We start from the raw sequence: 21,826 nt of genomic DNA, 5'->3' as shown, positions 1-21,826 counted from the left end.
GGAAGGCAAGCGGGGAACCGGGCTGTCTCCATTTTATCTTCCCATCATTGTCATTTTTGGAGCCCCCGAGGTTTCCTCTGAGTCAGTTCACAGCCCGGGACATCCAAAACAGGAACAGCAAGAACGAGACCCTAGACAAAGGGGTCCGGGCGCTTCCGTGCAGGGAGGGAGGGAGAGAGGGAGGAAGGAGCTCCTGTTGCCACGCCACAGTGGCTGCGACTTCTGTTGTTGCGGCCGGCCGAGATTGTGCCTCGGAGGGAAAGTAAGAGTAGGCAGGAGCGGAGCCGGCCAAAGCAGAGAGCCCAGGAAAAGTCAGGACGGCGAGGTCAAGCAGGCAAGAAGGCAAGCTGGCTAGGGGAGCAGCTTCTCCGGGAGCCCAAGTGGCGGAAGAAGCGAGATAAAGGCATTGATCCAATCAGAGGACTAGATTCGCGTTGTACTCCAACTCTCCGCCTCTCTCTTCCCCCGACCCCGCTGGTCTTTATTCTTCCCTCTCTCCTGCTCCCCCTCCCCCTTCCCACAACTGCAACAGCTGCAAAAACTGCTGTCGGTGATCTCGCAGGTCCTTTCGCTGGGCTGGCCTGGGGGGCTGCAGCATGGCTTTATCGTGGAGAAGCTGGTTAGCAAACGAAGGGGTTAAACACCTCTGCCTGGTAGGATGGGGGCCACTGCCCTTCTTTTCCCTTCTGTCAATTGAAAAGTTTTGATTCTTTGTGTGTATGTCTATTGGAGTGAGAGTATAATTGGATGATTGCTACTAATTGAAAGTTACTAACATAACTTCAAAAAAATGAACAGATGTGTATCTTCTAGAAGTAACCATTTCTTTCCCCCTACCCCCACGTATTTTATGCACACAAATAATATGCTAATTTACATTTGGGTGCGTCTACTGGTCTTTATGTACAGATTATTCCACTGTCTTCTTCAGGAGAGTGTTAAGGGTGAAAAGACATTTATGTGAATATTTTTTCTTTTCTATTGATGAACTCTTTTAATAATTCCCTCCTATAGTTAGTTTGCTTCATTCTTCTAACACTAGAAAAAGTTTCATATTTGTAAGTGGGGGTGAATTTAGGGATGTGTGAGTGTCCCAGGATGTCAAATCCTGTGAATGAATTCTAGGAAAGAGCACTGGTTTAGCATTCCAGAATCTAGGTTTAAATGCCATCTCTGCAGTTTACTACCTATATGACTCTAACCAAGTGACAACTACTTTCCAAACTCAATATTCTCAGCTGGAAAACAAAGGAGGTTGGCTGGATGGTATCTAAAGTTTTTTTTGTAGTTCTAAACTGGGTAGAATTATATAGGAGTGGAGACCTGCCCTGGTCCCAGAAAACTTGTTTGGATCTAAAATGTTTACCATTGGGCACAGGACTTGGCTAAGGTCTTTTTATTTTTTTAATGATACTTAGCTTTTTGGTGGATTGAAAACACAAGTGATGGTGGAGTATTCTATTTTTTACTAATGGGTTTCATTGACTTTTTTTTTCTTTTGTCTTGATTGTTTTAGCTCATCTGGCTCTCTCTCAATGTCCTTCTTTTTTGGAAAACCTTCCTGCTGTATTACCAAGGACCAGAATATTATTATCTCTACCAGATGTTAGGGGTAAGTGGGACTCAAGTAATGATCATTGACTGTGCCAATGAGATTGATATAAGGGGGGAAGAGAATAAAGGGTAAGGGGGTCAAAAAATTGTTGACCATGTTGGTGGACATCTCTCTTTATAGAGAGAAGTTAAACGTTTTTGTTTTGTTTTCTTGCCAAACACTTTACTTTTATTTTCTTCAGGTAAGAAAGAGTAATGCTGTTAAAGAACAAAGGAAATTATCTAATCAGTGGAAATGAATGAACTGGAGGGACCTTAGTCTAGGAAAGACCACTGGATTAGCATTCCAGAATCTAGGTTTAAATGCCATCTCTGCAGTTTACTACCTAGGTTGGGAAAAGCCTCTTCTTGTTGCCAGATGCAGGGAGCACTTAAGGATTTGGCAGACAAACACAATCAACTGATGACTGAGGTTTTAGTTTTTAGTCATCCAAACTTCAGCCAACCTGTGAACTTATTCAGAGGAGCTTGTATCTTTTGCTGCCAACTCTCAGGAAACATGTGTCTTACAGGGCCAGTTAATAATCCTGGGCATCTCTTAACCAGTTAGCTGACAATATCAGTGATCTTGACTTATTATAGGAATGTTATACAGTGCAAATATTTGTCTGAGTCAATTCCTGACTAGAGCTTCCTTTTCTCTTTGCCATTCTGTTATTTGTCTCATTTTTCCTTCTTTCCTATGTCTCATATCCTCTGCAGAAGGAAGAGAAATGGAACTAGTTCTGCTTTATATAGGGAGAGATACTTTTCTCATGTTTCTAAATATTGAGAACAACAGTAGTGAATTATATAATATGGGAGCCAATAATTTTGTTGACTTTGACAATGCATCTTAATAAGTAAGAAAATGTTCTACCTAGGTGATATGAACACTACTTTTCATACCATAAACTGCCATTTTACCTCCCTTCTTCCCTCATCTCCTCCCCCCCACCTCCCTATCCAAAAGAAAGCAAAACACATCAAGGAATTCCCAATATAGGAACTATATATATACATCATGAAAATTGTGCTGACCAGTTGGTCCTCTATAATTTATATCCTTGCTATATCATGGAGGGTTAAGTAATTTGCCTATGATCATGTAAGCTAGCAAATGTTATTGGTCATACTTGAACCCAGGTGTTCCTGACTTCAGGACTAACTCTCTATCTACTGTATCATGTTTTCAGTTTGATTGTTATTAAAAGTAATTATTTTGAATTACGTACTTTCCAAATGAGAGTGAGGAGTTTAAGTGATCTTTTCATATATATGTATATATATGTATATATATAAATAAAATTTCCACATATATATATGGGAAAATATATATAAAAAATATATATGAGAGCAGAGGAAAGGTTTGACCCCAAGTCCTCTAATTCAAAATCCAAAACTTTTTTCACTTTAACGTGCTGTTTCATTAAGTCATATAATAAGTCTTTCATTTCTCCTCATTTCTTCCTATCTGAATTCTCTCTCCCTCCTCCCAATCTATCTTTTGTGTTGGTGCCCAAAACTGTCTGTCTTCCTTATACATTGATCTGGTTGTATAAGTTTCTGCAACTTTAATGACTCCTAGGAGGTTCATCTTTTCCTAATAAATAACATTTGTACTCTTTAGCCTAGTGATTAAGGTCCATTATAATCTAGTGTCACTCTACCTTTTTGCCATAATCTCATACTTATGCTTAGTACTCTAGCATTCAGTTCTAATATGCTGGACTCCATTCAAAGAGGAGTACTCTGTCTTCTAAACACACCCTTTACTCTCCCTCTTCTTAGACTTTTCTCATGCTGTGCTCTAAGGCCCAAATGCCCTTCCTTTTCACTCTTAAAGTGCAAATTTTGTGTTACCTACTCTTTGTTATATCTCCATACTCTGTTACACTAAGGATAGCAAGACTCATTTTCCTGAGTTCAAATTTAGACATTGACTGTGTGACCCTGGGCAAGTCACTTGTTTGCTTCAGTTTCTTCTTTTGTAAAATCAGGTAGAGGAAGAAATAACAAACTACTACAATATCTTTGCCAAGAAAGTCCCAAATGGGATCAAAGAAGAATTAGATATTATTGAACCAAATGAACAATAACTATTGTCCCACTCCCCACTTGTTAGGTTCTTTTCCCCTGTGATTTTTCAGATGTAATCTGTACACCCACTTTTAATGCCCTTATGTCAGTATATGTTTATCCCATTACTAAACTGTAACCTCTATGTGGGCTTGGACTAGTTCTACTACTTCTGATCTAACCTTTGTGACTCCTTTCCCACTTCCAAAACACATAATGAGTTCCCTCATCAAGAAGAGTCATCAACAATTGGTTGAATTGGATGCTTTAAAGTTTGTTTGGTCTAAGTTTTTCTTTGGGAATTTGGTTCACATCTTAGATAACTTAATGAGAAAATAAGAAAGCTCTTGAGATGCCAAGCTGGCTCTCGTTTAAGAGTTTTGCATAATTACTGTGGGCTTGAATTCTTTGAAAGATGACTTCCAAAAATTATTTTTGTTTATTAGTCATATTTTCTTTCTTTTGTTTTTTTTTGGGGAGGGAGTGTTAGGGAGAGGGAAGAAGAGAGAGAAAGTTGTTGAAAAGGCATGTGTAGCCAATGTGTGTGTGTGTGTGCACATGCATGTACACAAGCATGCACACATACTCCCTTGTGCCTCGTACCTTTTTATTCTATAATTCTACAGAGAAGCAGGATGTCATGATGGACATAGTGGATATAATGACAATGTTAGTTTTGAAGGAAGGAAGACATGGGAGTAAATCTACCTTTAGATACCTACAGGCTCTGTTAGCTTGTGCAAGTTAATTAATCTCTCTTAGCCTCAGTTCCATCATCTATAAAATGGGGCTAAAAATAACACCTATCCCCACGAGGTTGTTCTGAGGATTAGTATACAAGCCTTATACCATTATATGAATGCCAGCTATTATTATGATTATGCTAATGAGACACCAGTGTAGTAAAGTAGAAATCGATACTATATGAAGCTATTGGGAGAGCAAGAAGAATAGTAAGAAGGGGGATCGTGGCATGGGAAGGTCACTGTAAATCAGTTTTTATAATTATATAAAAACTGTTATTCTGGATTAGACAATGAATTACGCAGCCCAAGTTTCTGTCTTTGACAGTGACATCAAGGAATCTGTGGCAGTAAGTAATTCCTTCTTGGAATCAAGTATGAAGATGAAGGATGTAAAATAATTGATCATCCATCCCCTAAAAGAATATAATGTAGAAGAGATAGGAATGGGCTATTTATACTATGTAGGTATAGTACAACTAGGAATAGATTTGAAGTCAGAGGATTTTGTTTGATCATTTGGTTCAAATATCACCCTTTCTACTATTTGGTTCTTGCTAGAGTTTATCTTCACAACCTGACCCCTTCCTACCTTTCTAGTCTTCTTCCCTGTACAACTCTATATTCGAGCCATATTGGACAATTTGATGTTTCTCACACACAGAATTTTTTACCTCCAATCTATGTGCCTATTCATTGGCAAGGTCCCATGCCTTTGTCTTAGAATCCCTGGCCTCATTCAAGATGCATCTCTAATACCACCCAGCAGATCTTTTCTGGATTCCCCAACTCAGGGTCTTTCCCTTTATGCTTACTATCCATCTTCCTTGTCCATCTCAGTGCTAAATGACTTCTCCCTGAGATTACCTCACTTTCCCCTGAATTTAACTACTATATACTTAACTATTTGCATGTTGTCTTCCCCATTAGAATGTGAGCTCCTTAAGGGGCAACGACTGTTTTTTAACTTTCTTTGTCTCCCCAGTGGTCAGCAAATTGCTTGGCACAAAATGATAGCCTAATACAAAATTTATTGACTTGTTGACTATGGATCTTATACATACCTACTTATATAAATGCTATGTTCCCCATTAGAATGCAAGCTACTTGAGGGCAAGGTAAGTTTTTGCTTTTTCTTCATATCTACACAGTTTAGCACAGTTCCTGTTTTATAATAACAAGTAGTTAATAAATGCTGGTTGAATGATTAAAGGAAACCATTTTGTCCAGTGTGTGGAGGATGAATTGGAGTGGAGAAAGAACCCACTTAGGAGACTTTTATTATAGTCTAGGAGAGGATAATGAAGGCTTTAACTAAGGTGATAGCTTTGTAACTATAATGGATGAGATGTGAAAGGTGGTGGAAGAGGATCAATAATACATGGCAATTTATATACTTAATTTGGACTAATGTGGAATGAGAAGTCATGGATAATGCTGAGATTATGGATCTGGGTGACTAAGAAAAACAATGGAGACATAAACATCATTCCTTTGAGACTGAGAAGTTGATATGAAAGGAATCTGATAATTTCAGAATTCTAGAGTTGGATGGCAAATCGGAAATGTATTTTTACCCTGTAATGCTCAATATTACATGAAAAAGCAGACTACAGATGTGTAGAGCAAAGTGTTATGTGATTTTCTTGGGGGGGAAAAGTCATTGCCTACATGGGCAGATGATGGAAGGCTTTAAAAGTAGATGTGATATTTGAGACCTACCTGAAGGGATGGGAAGAGAGAATTCCACAAATGTAGAGTGAGAAAGACAGGATGCTTGCTTTGGGCAAAGGTTACAGAAGAAGATCTCTGATTTCCACCACTAGGAATTTAAAATCACCAGATTTCACTTTAATTTTATTAATTTTTTTCCCAGTGGAATGCCAGCTTAAATGTGAGGTTTATTTTGGCTTGAATCTCTTGGTTATGTCATTGAATCTTTCAGAAACAGCCTGCTTGTTTTCAACATGAGGATCTCCTTTGACCTGATAATATAGTGTTTTGCTTTTCTTTTTTCTATTCTTTTAGACATCTGCTAAGTAGTCATGCAAATCCTATTTTTTTTTTTACCCTTTAGATAAGATTTGCTTGACTTGCACTGTTTCTCTTATTTTTTTTTTAACTTCCTGGGAGGACCCATCATTATCCTAAGATGTGTTTGAGAAACATTAACTAAATTATCCTTGGGACAGCTCTACGAGCTGTATCATTACTCACATTTTACCAGACTGGCCTCTGATTTCATGCAAATTTCCCAAGGCCAATTGTAGAGGAAAAATGAGAATTTAAGATAGCATGACATTCAGAACTGGAGATAGTGACCTACCCTATTGGAGCTTGTTTTCCTCTAGTATTTAAGAAGGGAATTGAGAACCAGGTAACTCATTCCCATTTCCTACTGAGTATAAAAGCAGACCTTGACCATTGCTCTCTATCAGATATGCTCTACATTATGATTTTTTTTGGGGGGTGGGGTTCAATGAGCATTTTGAAGCTAAGTGATTATTACATAAGTTTCTTCTCAGATAGGTGAGTCAGTTTTTTTTTAAACCCTTGTACTTCAGTGTATTTTCTCATAGGTGGAAGATTGGTAAGGGTGGGCAATGGGGGTCAAGTGACTTGCCCAGGGTCACACAGCTGGGAAGTGGCTGAGGCCGGGTTTGAACCTAGGACCTCCAGTCTCTAGGCCTGACTCTCACTCCACTGAGCTACCCAGCTGCCCCAGGTGAGTCAGTTTTTCTGTCAATTTCCATTGACTACAGGCAAATAAAAAGTATTTTGATTTGAGGTATTGGAGAATCTAGAGCTCTCCATATTCTAAATTTTGTTTTCAGTCATCTCAATCTGTTTGTCAGATATTTTTCCTTCTCTCCTTCACCTACCTCTGATGTGCTTTTCCAATTTAGTAGTTTCGTATAATACAATTCCTGTTTTCTCCATAAGGGAGCAATTAATAATTTGCTTAGGTGAAGGATTAGCTGAGTTTGAAACTCTGTCATAGGTCATAGCTCTCCATTGGCAGAGACTGTACATGTGTATCCTGTGACCATGTGCATTGCAGGTATATGTATATGTATACACACAAAATATAGACTCTAAAACACATCAGGAGAGGCAACAAGATATCATAGAGAAGAGGATTATCATTGACATCAGAAAGAGCTGGATTCAAGCCCTTATTGTGGTATGACTCTGGATGAGTCACTAAACCCCAACTATCTCAAGGTGATAAGTTAGGGATGATTTGCTGTTCTATTTTTTGGTGGAAGGAGTTTCTGGTTGGAGTTTTTCCCATACTTATAAAATCACAAATTTGAATTCCTCTCCCCCCAATAGCACAGTATATATTTTTAATATGTATATATTAAATCTTTACTCTTTGTCTTAGTAATAGCTCTAAGACAGAAGGGTTAAGAACTAGGCAAATGGGATTAATTGATTTGACCAGTTTCACATAACTAGGAAGAATCTGAGGACAGATTTAAACCCAAGTCCTGGCACTCTATCCACTGTGCCACCTAGCTGCTCCCTTTTTTAAACTCTTACTTTCTGACTTAGTAACAACTATAAGACAAAAGGGCAAGGTCTAATAATAATACTTTAAAAATAACAGTTGTGATAACAATAGCTAAACTTTAAAGCTTTTTAAACTTAAAACTTTGAAACATGCTATACATATATTATTTGATCCTTATTACATTGTTGTGAGGTAAGTGCTATTATTATCCCTATATTACAGATGGAGAAACAGAGGGTGAGAGAGATCAAGTAACTTGCTCAAGATGAGTAAATCTCTAATACAGGATTTTGAAACTCAGCTCTTGCTCACTCCCAAGTCCATACTGTCCATTGTGCTACATATAACCAATGAGGAACTTTGAAAAAAAGAATAAGATTAAGAAATGTTGTCTAGGAAATTTGTGATAGTAAGAAAAAGATGACTAAATCTATAACAAAATAAAAGATGCCAGATGGACAACTATAGTACTCCACTGAGATTTTTTATCAAGACAAAATTGAGAAAGATTTCCACCATGTCTAATTTATGGAAGAACACTTTATAAATTATACAGTGTAGCAATCAGCATTATTTGAAAGCAACTCAAATCAATGAGATCATAGATTTATTGAGTATAATGGAGGGAAAGTGTAGGACTTAAATTAATATCCAGCAACTCCAAGTATTAATTTTATAGAGTTTATTAATAATCATTTGAAGTAGAAGGAATAAAAAGGAAATAGAAGTAAAAAAAAACCTAATTATTTAACAAAATTAAGACCACGTGACTAAGTTCTCCTTGCCTGTTTAAAAAGTCTGCTCCCCCAAAGCCCTCACCGGAAGCCAAGAGAGTGAGAGGCGGGGCTACACCAAATTTATATCCTCCCTACATCAGCAGGTAATGTGAAGAGAGCGGGATGCTGGGAACTATAGTTTTTAGGGTAACAGATTCTAATTACACAAAAATATAATGATGCAAGGGACAGTTCCTTATTTAAACTTGGTATTAGCACAGTGATCTGTCTGCGTAAGTAGACATATAACAATTATTTGTTAAATTGAATTTTATGGACAATTAGCCCTGCCCCCCCTTTAAAACATTTCCTTTCCACCTTGGCATCAATACTATGTATTGGCAGAAGAGTGGTAAGGCCTAGGCCAGTGACGGGCAAACTTTTTAAAGAGGAGGCCAAAGGAAAGGAAATGCTCATCTCAGTCTGTTTCTAAGGCAACTCTTTCAAAGTTTCATTGTATTGTATTCGTCAAATTAGGAATAATGTCCTTCAGCTGGATAGAACATTTCAGGGGACCCCATCTGGCTCATGGGCCGCAGTTTGCCCATCACTGGGCTAGGCAATGGGGGTTAAGTGACTTGCCCAGGATCACACAGCTAGAAAGTGTCTGAGGCCAGATTTGAACCCAAGACCTCTCATCTCTGGGCCTGGCTCTCCACCCACTGAGCTATCCAGCTGCCCCCACAATTAGCTCTTTTTTTAAAAATAATTTTTATTTTTTAGAAAAGTTCTCCATGTTTACATGATTCATGTTCTTACTTTTCCCTTCACCTCCCCCCCTACCTCCTCTTCCCCCCACCCCATAGCCAACACGCATTTCCACTGGTTTTAACATGTATCATTGATCAAGACTTATTTCCAAATTGTTGATCATTGCATTGGTGTGGTAGTTTCGAGTCTACATCCCCAATCATGTCTGCATCAACCCATGTGTTCAAGCAGTTGTTTTTCTTCTATGTTTCCTCTCCTGCAGTCCTTCCTCTGAATGTGGGTAGCATCTTTACCATAAATCCCTCAGAACTGTCCTGTGTCATTGCATTGCTGCTAGTACAGAGGTCCATTACATTCGATTTTACCACAGTATATCAGTCTCTGTGTACAATGTTCTTCTAGTTCTGCACCTTTCACTCTGCATCAATTCCTGGAGGTCTTTCCAGTTCACATGGAATTCCTCCAGTTGATTATTCCTTTGAGCACAATAGTATTCCATCACCAGCATATACCACAATTTGTTCAGCCATTCCCCAATTGAAGGGCATACCCTTGTTTTCCAGTTTTTTGCCACCACAAAAAGCGCAGCTATAAATATTTTCGTACAGGTCTGTTTATCTATGATCTCTTTGGGGTACAAACCCAACAATGGTATGGCTGGATCAAAGGGCAGGCAGTCTTTTAGCTCTTAACTTACTATCAAAATGGATTCTTATAAAGTTGAATAGTGGAAGCCAGTGGGTGTGGAAAGTGAGGAAATGTATTCATTCTACCCTATGATAGAATCTTACTCATGCCTTTTATGCATGTATAATGTTTTTACTCTTGAGTCAGCCAGGTGATGTAGTGGATAGGGCTGAACCTGGAGTCAGAGGCCCTATCAGTCCTAAGGGAAAGCAGCTTGGGCTCAAATCTCAGCAGGCTGCTGACCTTCATGACTTGAACGTGTGAAATCCATTTGCCTAGGAGTAGGGTCAATGCTAGGATGATAGATGAGAAGCTTACTCAGGGATGTGCTGGTAGATGTTTAACAATTGTCTCTCTGGAAAAATATCTCTTCAGACATATTTTAAAACTTAATTTATGATATTAACATTTATCTCTATTACTTTGTTAAATCCAGAAAGTCAACAGAGCAGTAAATCAAGCCCCAATTTGTAGTGTTTCCTGGGTTCTGAGTCAGGACTCAGGAATATCTGAGTTCAAATAGAGACACACTAGCCGTGTGGTCCTGGGCAAGTCACTTGACCTCTGTGTGCCTTAAAATAGGGATTGTAAGATTTAAAATTAATATATAATATCTCCAATATTATATTTAATAAGATTTGTTAACAAAAAAAAAGGCTAAAGAGGGAGCTAACTCAGGTAGGAGAAAAAGGGTGAGAGAGAGAGGAGTTACAGAACTTATAAACAATAACAGAAAGACCCACATAAATGAAAAGGGGAAAGGAATTTTGGGACAAGGAAAGGGTTCTGGGAGATGAAGTCCAAGGTACAAAATTCTCTAACTATAGTGGATGTTGATGAAAGCACCTGCCTCCCAGAATTGTTATGAGGTTCAAATGTCTGGTCCCTAGAAGGGACTTAATAAACACTTTCCCCCTCCTTCTTCTTATTTCCTATTCTTTCTTAGATCAATTGAGAGGACTCATGACCTCTGTTGCTATAGCTAATTGCAGCTGGTAGATACCTAATGTAATAGAGTTAATCTGTAAATTTTGTTGGAATCCTTTACCTTAAAATATTTCATTTCAATCAAGAACTATTTATTTTTTAAAAACCCTTACCTTCTGTCTAAAAATCAATTCTCAGTATCAGTTCTAAGGCAGAAGAGCAGTAAGGGGCAGGAGGTTGGGGTCAAGGGACTTGCCCAGGGTCACATAGTTAGGAAGTGTCTGAGACCAGATAACAAATATTTATTAAGCACTTACCACATACCAGACACTCTATTTAACAAATTATTTATAAAACATTTTCTAGGCTCAAGACTCTATGCTAGTTCCTAGAGAAGAGAAGGATTAAATATAACAAATTCCCTGCCTTCAAGGAGTTTATGATTTCCATGTAACTCATATAATACAAACTTTCCATCTACTCTCTGCCACTGGCATACTCTCTACAGATCAGTGATTCCCAAAGTGGGTGCCACTGCCCCCTGGTGGGTGCTGCAGCAATCCAGGAGGGTGGTGATGGCCACAGGTGCATTTATCTTTCCTATTAATTGCTATTAAAATTTAAAAAAATTAATTTCCAGTGGGCTAAGTAATATTTTTTCTGGAAGGGGGGCAGTAGGCCTAAAAAGTTTGGGAACCACTGCTATAGATCATGCATGAGCTTTCTACTCTGACTGAAATTTTATACATGGTAAATGTTAATTGATGAATGGAATCTAATTAGGAATATTACCAATTTGCATCTCCCCTGTTTCTCCCACTGCTACCCTGGGTTACCATCTTCTTTAGCTTTCTTCAGGGAGCTGACACTAAAGGCAAAGGAATTTGGTGGAATTTATCCTTCAAATAATACATGCAAATTCAACACAATTGCTAGAGAGCAGCTATGCACTTTTTAAGCTATAGCTGAATGAATCCTCTTGTTCAAGAAACTATGTTAAGGGGCAGCTGGGTCAGGAGGACCTGAATTCAAATCTGGCCCTTGGATATGTCCAGCCTGTATGACTCTGGGCAAGTCAATTACCTTCATTTGCCTAATCCTTGCTGCTCTTCTGCTAGAATTGCTAGTAAGATAGAAGGTAAGAATTAAAAAAAAAAAAAGAAAGAACCAATGCTAATCATTACTTCTGTACAGGTGATCGTATTTAGCCATTTGGGGATATGGCTGTACCCAGAAGCCTTTTTGTTTTGTTTCCCCCAACTTTTGGACTATTTGATACACTTTTTATTTTACGTGGAGCTTGACTAAGCTTAGTTTTCTTGGTTATAGGGTCATGAGGAGAAATTGTTGCAGGGACCCTATCCTTTTTTAAACTCAGTGCTAAAGGAAAAAAGCTTGGGATCAAACTTCATCAGGTTGATAACTTTCATGACTTGATTTTGTGAAATCCATTTGAGAACTAGGGTACATAGTAGGAAGATAGATGATGATAGATGAGACACTCACTCAAAAGTGTGCTGGTAAATGTTTAACAACTGGCTCTCTGGAAGAAAATATATTTGCAGATACACTTTTCAATTTAATCTACATTATTAACATTTTTCTCCATTACTTTGTTAAATCTAAACAATCAACAGAGCAATAAATCAAGCTCTAACATAGAGTGTTTGTTAGATTCTAATGTGCGAATGTTAACACTGAAAATTTAACAGTTGGCTCTCCCAAGCTAGTTACAGAGCTTCATTATCTTGTTTGGGGGTTAGGAATGGGGAGCATATCAATGAAGGTTTCAGAAGAATTGAAAAAATTTTCTTATTCACTATAGTGACTAGCACAGTATGAGGCACAGTTATAAGCCATATGTATTTGTTGCAGTGGGCAACACATGTTGGGACATAGCCAATGTGGGGATTTGTTTTGCTTAACTCTGAATATTTATTATAAGTATTTTTCTTTTCTTTTACAGTTGAAGAGAGGGAAATAGGGAGAGCAAATGTTTTGTTAATTGAGAAAAAAAAGTTGTTGGTTCCCACTGTAAATGAAATAGAAAGAGATAATTAATTTTTTTTTAAACCTTTACCTTCTGTCTTGGAATCAATACTGTGTATTGGCTCCAAGGCGGAAGAGTGGGAAGGGGAGGCAATGTGTGTGTGTGTGGGGTCAATTGACTTGCCCAGGGTCACACAGCTGGGAAGTGTCTGAGGCCAGATTTGAACCTAGGATCTCCCATCTCTAGGCGTGGCTCTCAATCCACTGAGCTACCCAGCTGCCCCCAGAAATAGAGATAATTAAAAGAGTGGGCATAAATCCCATCTTTGGTCTGCATTTGTAATTTTATTGGTAGAGAGAACTCCTAAGGAGGAAATACTCTCTACCTATGAAGATCAACTCTCTGAAACTGTTTAAGACAATTGTCTGGGACACTGAGACTTGCCCAGGGTTGTGTGGACAGTACGTGTAAGAAGCAGGACGTGAGCCCAGGTCTTCCCCTCATCGCTGAGGTCCACTCCTTGCCCATTTCACCACGTGACTTCTCTAGGCAACAATAAATTGCTGAGAGGGATATGTTCCTTGTGCTGTTAGGACAACAGCATGTGCAGGTACCATGTGCACGAATAGATTGAAATATGATTTGTTGATGAAGAGACTGTTTGTTCGTCAGTCAACTGGAACATTTTCAGGTTCAGTCCCCATGTTGGCCTCTGGTTGCTTCCCAGATCATTGAAGAGAGAAGAGGACCATGTACTATTTTGCTTAATTGGAACAAAGGTTGTTTTATAATTTTATGACTTATAGTTACAGCATAGAACATATTTAAGAATGGGATTGTACTTATAGATCTTCTCAGAGTCTAACAAAAGAGCAATTAAACTTGGAAAATAATGATCCTCCTTATGAGAGAAGCAACAATAGGGTACATTAGAAAGGCCAGGGCCTATGATCTGGGATATCTTGGATATCTAAGGCTAAATCCAATATATAACCAACTATTTGATCTTTAGGAAATTACTTTACTTTTCTGGACTTTTAACTTCTGTAGCATGGAATAATACTACCTGTCCTCTTTATTTATTTATTTTTAATTAAAAAAAATTTTTTTTAAATATTTTCCCATGGTCACATGATTCATGTTGTCTCCCATCCCTCTTCCCCACCCCAATCCCGGAGCTGATAAGCAATTGCACTCAGTTATTACCTGTCCTCTTTAGCTTTAAGGATTGTGGAAAAGAATAGATTGTATATTTATGAACTTGTAGAACTGGGAGAGATTTTAGAGGTCTGATCCTTCTTTGTAAACAATATTACGATTGTCCTGTTTATCATTTCTTATAGAATAATAGTATTCCATTAAAATTACATACCGCAACTTGTTCAGCCATTCCCCAAAGGATGTACATCCTTTCAGTTTCCAGTTCTTTGAGATCGCAAAAACAGTTCCTATAAATATCTTTGTACAAGTATTTCCTTTTCTCCTATTTTTTGGTTTGTTTGGAATACAGACCTAGTAGGGAAAAGTATCAAAAAGTGTGCACAATTTTATGACCCTTTGGGCACGATAGCTTTTTGTCTTTTGGGGGGTGGGAAAGTCAATATGTTTTCATCCAAGGCATTGTTGTTAAAACATAGAAGGAAAATCCACTTCCACACACGGGTGGGTGTGTATGTATACATATGTTATAAAGAACTGATTCAAATGTGTAAGACTAAGAGCAGTTCTATAAGAGATAAAAGAACCAAAGGACATAAACAGGCAGTTTTTAAAGGAAGAAATCTAAACTATCAACAATGATATGAAATTATTCCAAATCATTAATAATTACAGAAATTAAAACAATAGTTCTACTTCATAACCACAAGATTAGTATTGATGGCAATAGAAGAAAATAACTAATATTGGCAAACTTTGGGAAAACAGGCACACTTATGTTCTGTTGGTGAATCTGTTAATTGATCCAGGCATTCTGGAAGCCAGTTTGGGATCTTGCTGCTAAGTTTACTAAACTTTGTATATCCTGTGACTCATGTGATAAATGAAATTATCTAGAGGCTGTGTGTCTAGTCAAAAAATATCAGTTTATTAAAATAGACTGTTCACTACAATCTAACTAGCCATGGGTTCCCTCTACTCTGAATAGACTCCATAGAACTTGTAGCTGGGTGAGAAGCCCAGGAGGCCAACAGAAATCTGGGCCAAGCTAGAGCAGCCAATCCCCACTTCTAGGAGAGAGAGCCAGAGCAGAGGCCCAGGTGCCAGAAAAATCAGTAACTAGCCAGGAGAGCTGGGCCAGCCAAAAAAAGTCTAGTCCTTCCCCAGGACATTCTAAGAGGTTTCTCATTGGACAACAGCCAGGTAGGAAATGAACTCAAGAGACTTCCTTCCAAGAAGTGGTGGGTCTTCCTGGCATTACCTCATCTCTCAAAAGAGGTAGATGGCTACTCAGCTGACCCTTATACCCATCATTTTTAATAAAAACTTTAATAAAGGGAAGGAGGTCTAAATCCATTTTGATAGCCTGGGAGAGGAATAGTTTGACTCTATTGAGGCTGCTTTTTCTTTTCACAGAAAATATCCGAATTCAGTAATTTTCCACATTCCCTCCTCTGATTCATTTTGAGACCTGGTCTTCCCCATGGATCATTCTAGAAGTGATATCTATACATTTAAGAATTGACTCAACAAGATAAATAAGTGCCCAAAGATATTATACATTTTATGGAGGGTCTAACCATGTTCGGGTGTTTCTTGATATAATAAAAATGATTGACAGATGCATTGACAGGGAGCCATTAGGGCACATTCCCTTTTTTTTTTTTTTTTTTTTGGCAGAATGGTTTTTCAGTCAAAATAAGATATTGGTGCCCAACCCCCACAGTTCATTTCATTATATCCAAGGGCTCAGAGTCTCATGAGATAGAGTGTGATTTCTGGGAGAATCTTTTAATGCCATTATCTTCTTAGACCATCTGGAATCATGCTGATCCATATAGCATTTTCATGGGCAGAACCACTTTTCCCAATCCAGGACACTTGTAACATCTTTCCCTAAAACTATTTCAAAAAGATATCCTAATATAAAAAAATAAATCTATGAAGATAGCTTCACATTCTCCCCCCAGGAGGGTGAGATATTGCCAAGGATCCTATATATAGCATATACATAATAATACTGTAAAAGTTAAATAAAAAACTCCTGGTTCTTAGTTTCCATAGAGTTTATTAATATTTACTTGAAATAGATAAAGCAGATAGGTAGAGATTAAAGCCTATTTCTAATCTAATTCTAACCACATGCCTCTCCACATGGCTATTTCTCTTAGCCACAGTCTTCCACTACCACTTTCAAAAGAAATAGAGAGAGCACATCCTCTATCCCTTCCCTTCTTTTATCCTTTCTTTTGGCCTGACCCATAACCTTTAGTTCCAGGTCATGTCCCTAGGACTCTTCACCTGTGACCTATGTTTGGAGTGTTCATGTGATGTTCAGTCACACAGTGCAGGGACACAGGTCAAACGACCTTTGGGGAGGGGGTTCCCTTTGCACAATCCCCCCCTGTGATTCTACTGGAGACAAGCATGTTAACATTTCCCCACTTGGGGTCTTGGAAGATTAACATGCCTAGTCTCTCCAGTGAATCATTTCACATAACCAGCTTATACCTCTAAAGCTTCTTTTACCAGAGGTGTGTAAAACAATGCACTTTACCTAGAGGGACTTACAACAATTCAGGGATAAGAGGGAAAGGAAAGAGAAAGAAAACAAAAATGATTGATAGACACATTGACAAAAAGCCAATTAGAGGGCACTCTTCTTTGTCATAAGAGTTTGCGTTCAGAATAAATGATATGTTCAGCCCCCTTCAGTTCAATTCATTATATTCCAAAGTTCCCTCTGGATCTTTTGATATGTAGTGTGTGGTTTTGGTAGGCATCCTTATGGCACCTTCCCCAAAAGATACACTTTCTTGATTTGGGGTGTTGGTGATTTTCTTCCCCTAAAATTGTTTTAAAAGATCTTAAACCTTGAATTTTAAGATAATTATACGATCCATCCTGAGGAGGGTGATGACCAACACTAAAATCACCCTGGGATACATGGTTGAGGTATGAAGTATATGAATCAATTCTCAAAAGAAAACCAACCCCCAACCCCACCCCCCAACCCAAATAGAAGAGAAAAATAAAATTCTTGATAAAAATATATATATCAAAATCTTATGTGTATAAAATTATGAATAAAAAAAAATAAACCCATAACAAATGTTTGAATCACCAGCAAGGCCCAATTAAAGTGATTTATGTCTTATATGCCTGCAGGACAATTGGAGCAATATTGCACTTACCCATCAGCAGCCAGGACTACAGAAAATTGCCATAATATAAAAGAGAAGGGACTAGATTTTGAGGTAAAAGGGAAATGTGATTCCTTGGTCTGATTTTACCTTCAATCTCAGGGATAGAGGAGCCAAAATGAAAGCTAAACTAAGGTACTTGTAGGAATATGGCACAGGGGAATCCAGCGCCTAGATTTGTTAAACAGCTTGTAGGATTTAAATTAGTATCCAATAACTCCAAGTATTAATTTCATAAAGTTTATCTCTATCTATTTATTTATTTGTGGATTGGGGGGAAATTATTTAATTAATTGATTTAGAATATTTTCCCATGATTACATGATTCATGTTCTTTTTCTCTCCCCCTTCTCCTCCTCCCCCCGTAGCTTAGAGTCTACATCCCCAATCATGTCCCCATCGACCCATGTGTTCAAGCAGTTGTTTTTCTTCTGTGTTTCCACTCCTGTAGTTCTTCCTCTGAATGTGGGTAGCATTCTTTTCCATAAATTCCTCAGAATTGTCCTGGGTCACTGCATTGCTGCCAGTACAGAAGTCCATTACATTCAATTTTACCATAGTATATCAGTCTCTGTGTACAATGTTCTCCTGGTTCTGCTCCTTTCACACTGCATCAATTCCTGGAAGTCTTTCCAGATCACATGGAATTCCTCCATTTTATTATTCCTTTGAGCACAATAGTATTCCATCACCAACAGATACCATAATTTCTTCAGCCATTCCCCAATTGAATGACATACCCTCATTTTCCAATTTTTTGCCATCACAAAGAGTGTAGCTATAAATATTTTTGTACATGCCTTTTTCCTTATTATCTCTTTGGGATATGAACCCAGCAGTGGTATGATTGGATCAAAAGGCAGATAGTCTTTTAAGGCCTTTGAGCATAGTTCCATAGAGAGGGGTGCTGAGGGTAACAGATTCTAATTACACAATCCTCCTTGTGATTCTTTGGGAGACTAGTCTCCCCAATGGATTATTTAAACATAACTATCTTATACCTCTAAAGAGCTTTTAATTAAAGGTGCATATAATATTGCTTACTTTCTAAGAGGAAACTACAATAGTTAGAGATAAGAGAGAAAGAGAAGAGAGCAAAACCAATGTTTGCTAGGCACATTGACAAAAAGTCAATTAGGGGTCAGTCCCCTTTGGAATAAGAGTTTACATACAAAATAAATGTGTTCAATCCCCCATAGTTCAATTTTTCTACATTCCAAAGTTCAAAGGTTTCTGCAGGCATCTTCATGGTGCCTTCTCTAAGCAGTTCACTTTCTTGATTTGGAGAGGTAGCAAGTTTCTTATCCTAAAATTACTCTCAAACAAGAAAAATTTTTATAAAACTAGAATTTTATGACAATTATATAATCCTCACTGAGGAGGGTGTTGACAAACATATTGATCACCCAGGGATACATGGCTGAGTTATGAGGTATATGAATCAATTGTCAAAAAAAATCAAAAATATAAAAAACCCCAAATAAATGAGAAAAAAGTAACTTCTGATTGAAATATGAAATATCAAAGTCTTATGTGGAAAAATTCTAAGTAAGGAAAAATAAACCTATAACAGGTCCTTGAATCAGGGCCCAATTAAAGTGATTTATGTTCCATAAGCCTGTAGGACCATTGCAGCAATATGTACTTACCTAATCAGCAGCCAGGACTATAGAAAATTGCCACACTTATGAAAGACAGAAAAAGGCCTAGATTTTTTGTAGCAAATGGGAAATAGCATTCCCTGGTCTGATTTGACCTTTGTTCTCAGGGATGGGGGAGCCAATATTCTAGCCAAATTGAGGTACTTATCAGAATGTGGCACGGGGAAGACCTGTGTCTGACATATGCCAAACAGTTGAAAACTCGAATTTCAAACAAGTCCTTTGTCTTGGCACAGATCTCATTAATCCCACTTGGTTTCCTTGACCTTGTGCTCATAGGCACTATGTAAATTAGCTTTCTGTTTCCTTGGCACTGTGCAATGATTCTTTTGTTATCCCTTATCCTGGAATCAGACACAATTACTAATCAAAGTCCCACAATATTTATCAATAAACGGTAGGTTTCCATAGTTTAAAGCAGCGGTTCCCAAACTTTTTTGGCCTACCGCCCCCTTTCCAGAAAAAATATTACTTAGCCCCCTGGAAATTAATTTTTTTTAAAATTTTAATAGCAATTAATAGGAAAGATAAATGCACCTGTGGCCATCACTGTATCCCTGGATCTCTGTAGCACCCACCAGGGGGCAGTGGCACCCACTTTGGGAATCACTGGTCTAAAGCTTTTGGGTGTGCATTGATATTAGGGCTAATGGATATTGTAAACTTATATTAATGCAAAATCAAGAAAATATTAATGCTGGTAATGTGCTTTTTTTTTTAAACCCTTGTACTTCGGTGTATTGTCTCATAGGTGGAAGAGTGGTAAGGGTGGGCAATGGGGGTCAAGTGACTTGCCCAGGGTCACACAGCTGGGAAGTGGCTGAGGCCGGGTTTGAGCCTAGGACCTCCTGTCTCTAGGCCTGACTCTCACTCCACTGAGCTACCCAGCTGCCCCCAGTAATGTGCTTTTAAGAACAAAAAAATGGGAGAAAAAAAAAAAACAAATACTCTATTGCACATACAAGGAAAAAAACAAGAATAAAATAAAAAAAAATCAAAAACATATAATTTACAATCAGTGACATGCTGTATTTGCCCAAGGAGAGGCAGAATGCAAAGATTTCTCACTCAAAAATAAGATCCACTTCCTTTTTAACTTAGTTATGATCCACAGTGTGAGTGTACATAATTTTCACTAAGAAAACAGCTTTATAAAAAACAGTAGTATAGCAGCTAATGCACATTCAAGAAGTACCAAAATCCCCCAAATCATAAGAGCCCATTTAAAGACAATAGCAAACAAACCCGCTGTCATTATTATTCACATGAGTCTCTATAGCCACTGAAGCTCATGGATCACAAGTTCTCTAGATCTAGCAAATCTTTCAACCTTGTCTGAGATAATTTTTAACAAAGTCTGTTATTGCCATCATTCCAAAATTTGGCAGGGGAGCCCAGAAAAACCACAAACTTCTGTAATGCTGATGAAAACCTTTTGCATCTAAAATGTTACCAAGAATCTAGATCAGTCTGATGAAAGGGTACAATTACAAATATAAAAAACCATTCAGAAGCTACTAGGCTTCATGCGAAATGCTCCTTCTCACGTACCATTCAGGGGTATCATGCCCCTAGGAAAATCTTTACCACTTCCAGATGAACCTCCCTCCTCTGTCATGAGACTGTAACAGTTGTAAAAGGTATGTCTTTATATGTCCCATCCATTGCAATGTGGAGGCGAGGGCTGCAATAGTGAAAATCACTTCAGACATCTCATACATTTTTATAAATAAGGAGGTGGGGAATATAATATTGTGACAGCGCTTCACATCGGCTACTAAATGGACCCTTTACCTCTTGTTTCAAACAACTTAGAGGTAGGGAAACGATCAGTCAGAGGTAGTAGTGCTACTAGATATCTAAAAATCATTTCTGAAGGCCCCTTAAAATTAATTAAAATTTTTAGGTCATTAAATTCTCCAAAGGTTGTAAGCAGTTTGATGGAGTCCATCCATCATCATCTGTGTGACAATTAAGAAAGGCAAAAAGGCACAAAAAGTCATTTAGGAAACATGTGACCTTGATGGATCTGGTGACAAACCCAGCATTCATAAGGACCTATGGTTTTGCCATGGAAAAGGGTTTGTGCAAGTTGTTTATGGATTTTTACAATGATATTTTCTCCAGTCCAGTCATATGGGGAAGTACACATAAGGATAGTAATAGAACATATAGCTAATAGCCAAAAACACAGTAACTTAAAATGATTCAGTGTAACAGAATATATTAGATTAGATCAATATGTGAACTTAACAAGCAAAATGAAATCTTAAAACAATCAGCAAATAGAATAGAATATATGTGACAGGATATAGACACTAACTTCAAGTTTTGTTTTTTGTTTTTTTTTTCAATTCCGATGGCTTTGTTACAGAGACTTCTTCACTATTTGGAGGGGAACAAAACTGAAAGAGTTAACAATGGAAAAATTTATAGATAGCTTCTTGGATAACGGTCTCGTATCTAAACTATATAGTGAATTTTGTAAAAAATGTAAGAATAAGAGCCATCCCATAACTGATAAGTAGGCAAAAGGTATGAATAGACAATTTTCAGATGAAGAAGTCAAAGCCACATATAGGTATATGAAAACATGCTCTCCTGAATAGAGAAATGCAAGCCAAAAAAAACCACTGAGATATCATTGCACATCCATTAGATTTGCTAAAATGACAAAGGGGCAAAAGGACAATTGTTGAAGGGGACATGGAAGAATGGAGACACTAATGCAACTATTGGTGGAACTGTTAAATTATCTATTTTAGAGAGCAATTTAGAATT

At 37.9% G+C, this 21,826-nt stretch overlaps 1 protein-coding gene across 2 annotated transcripts in view; it reads left to right on the top strand.

The window, feature by feature from the left end:
- Positions 1-585: 585 nt before the first annotated feature.
- The window catches only part of NOX4 (NADPH oxidase 4), a 238,008-nt gene continuing 216,767 nt past the window's right edge, over positions 586-21,826 (top strand). For both annotated transcript variants that reach the window (XM_044668216.1, XM_044668215.1), the window contains exons 1-2: positions 586-653; positions 1,517-1,612. In XM_044668216.1, the coding sequence (XP_044524151.1) occupies positions 597-653; positions 1,517-1,612 (153 nt within the window). In that variant the 5' untranslated portion in view covers positions 586-596. The remainder of the gene's footprint in view (positions 654-1,516; positions 1,613-21,826) is intronic.

The sequence above is a fragment of the Gracilinanus agilis genome, chromosome 3 (assembly GCF_016433145.1).
Source record: "Gracilinanus agilis isolate LMUSP501 chromosome 3, AgileGrace, whole genome shotgun sequence".
In the NCBI taxonomy this organism is placed as follows: domain Eukaryota; kingdom Metazoa; phylum Chordata; class Mammalia; order Didelphimorphia; family Didelphidae; genus Gracilinanus; species Gracilinanus agilis.
Note: the sequence above shows the minus strand (reverse complement) of the source record. Positions and strands in the feature narration are given on the sequence as shown.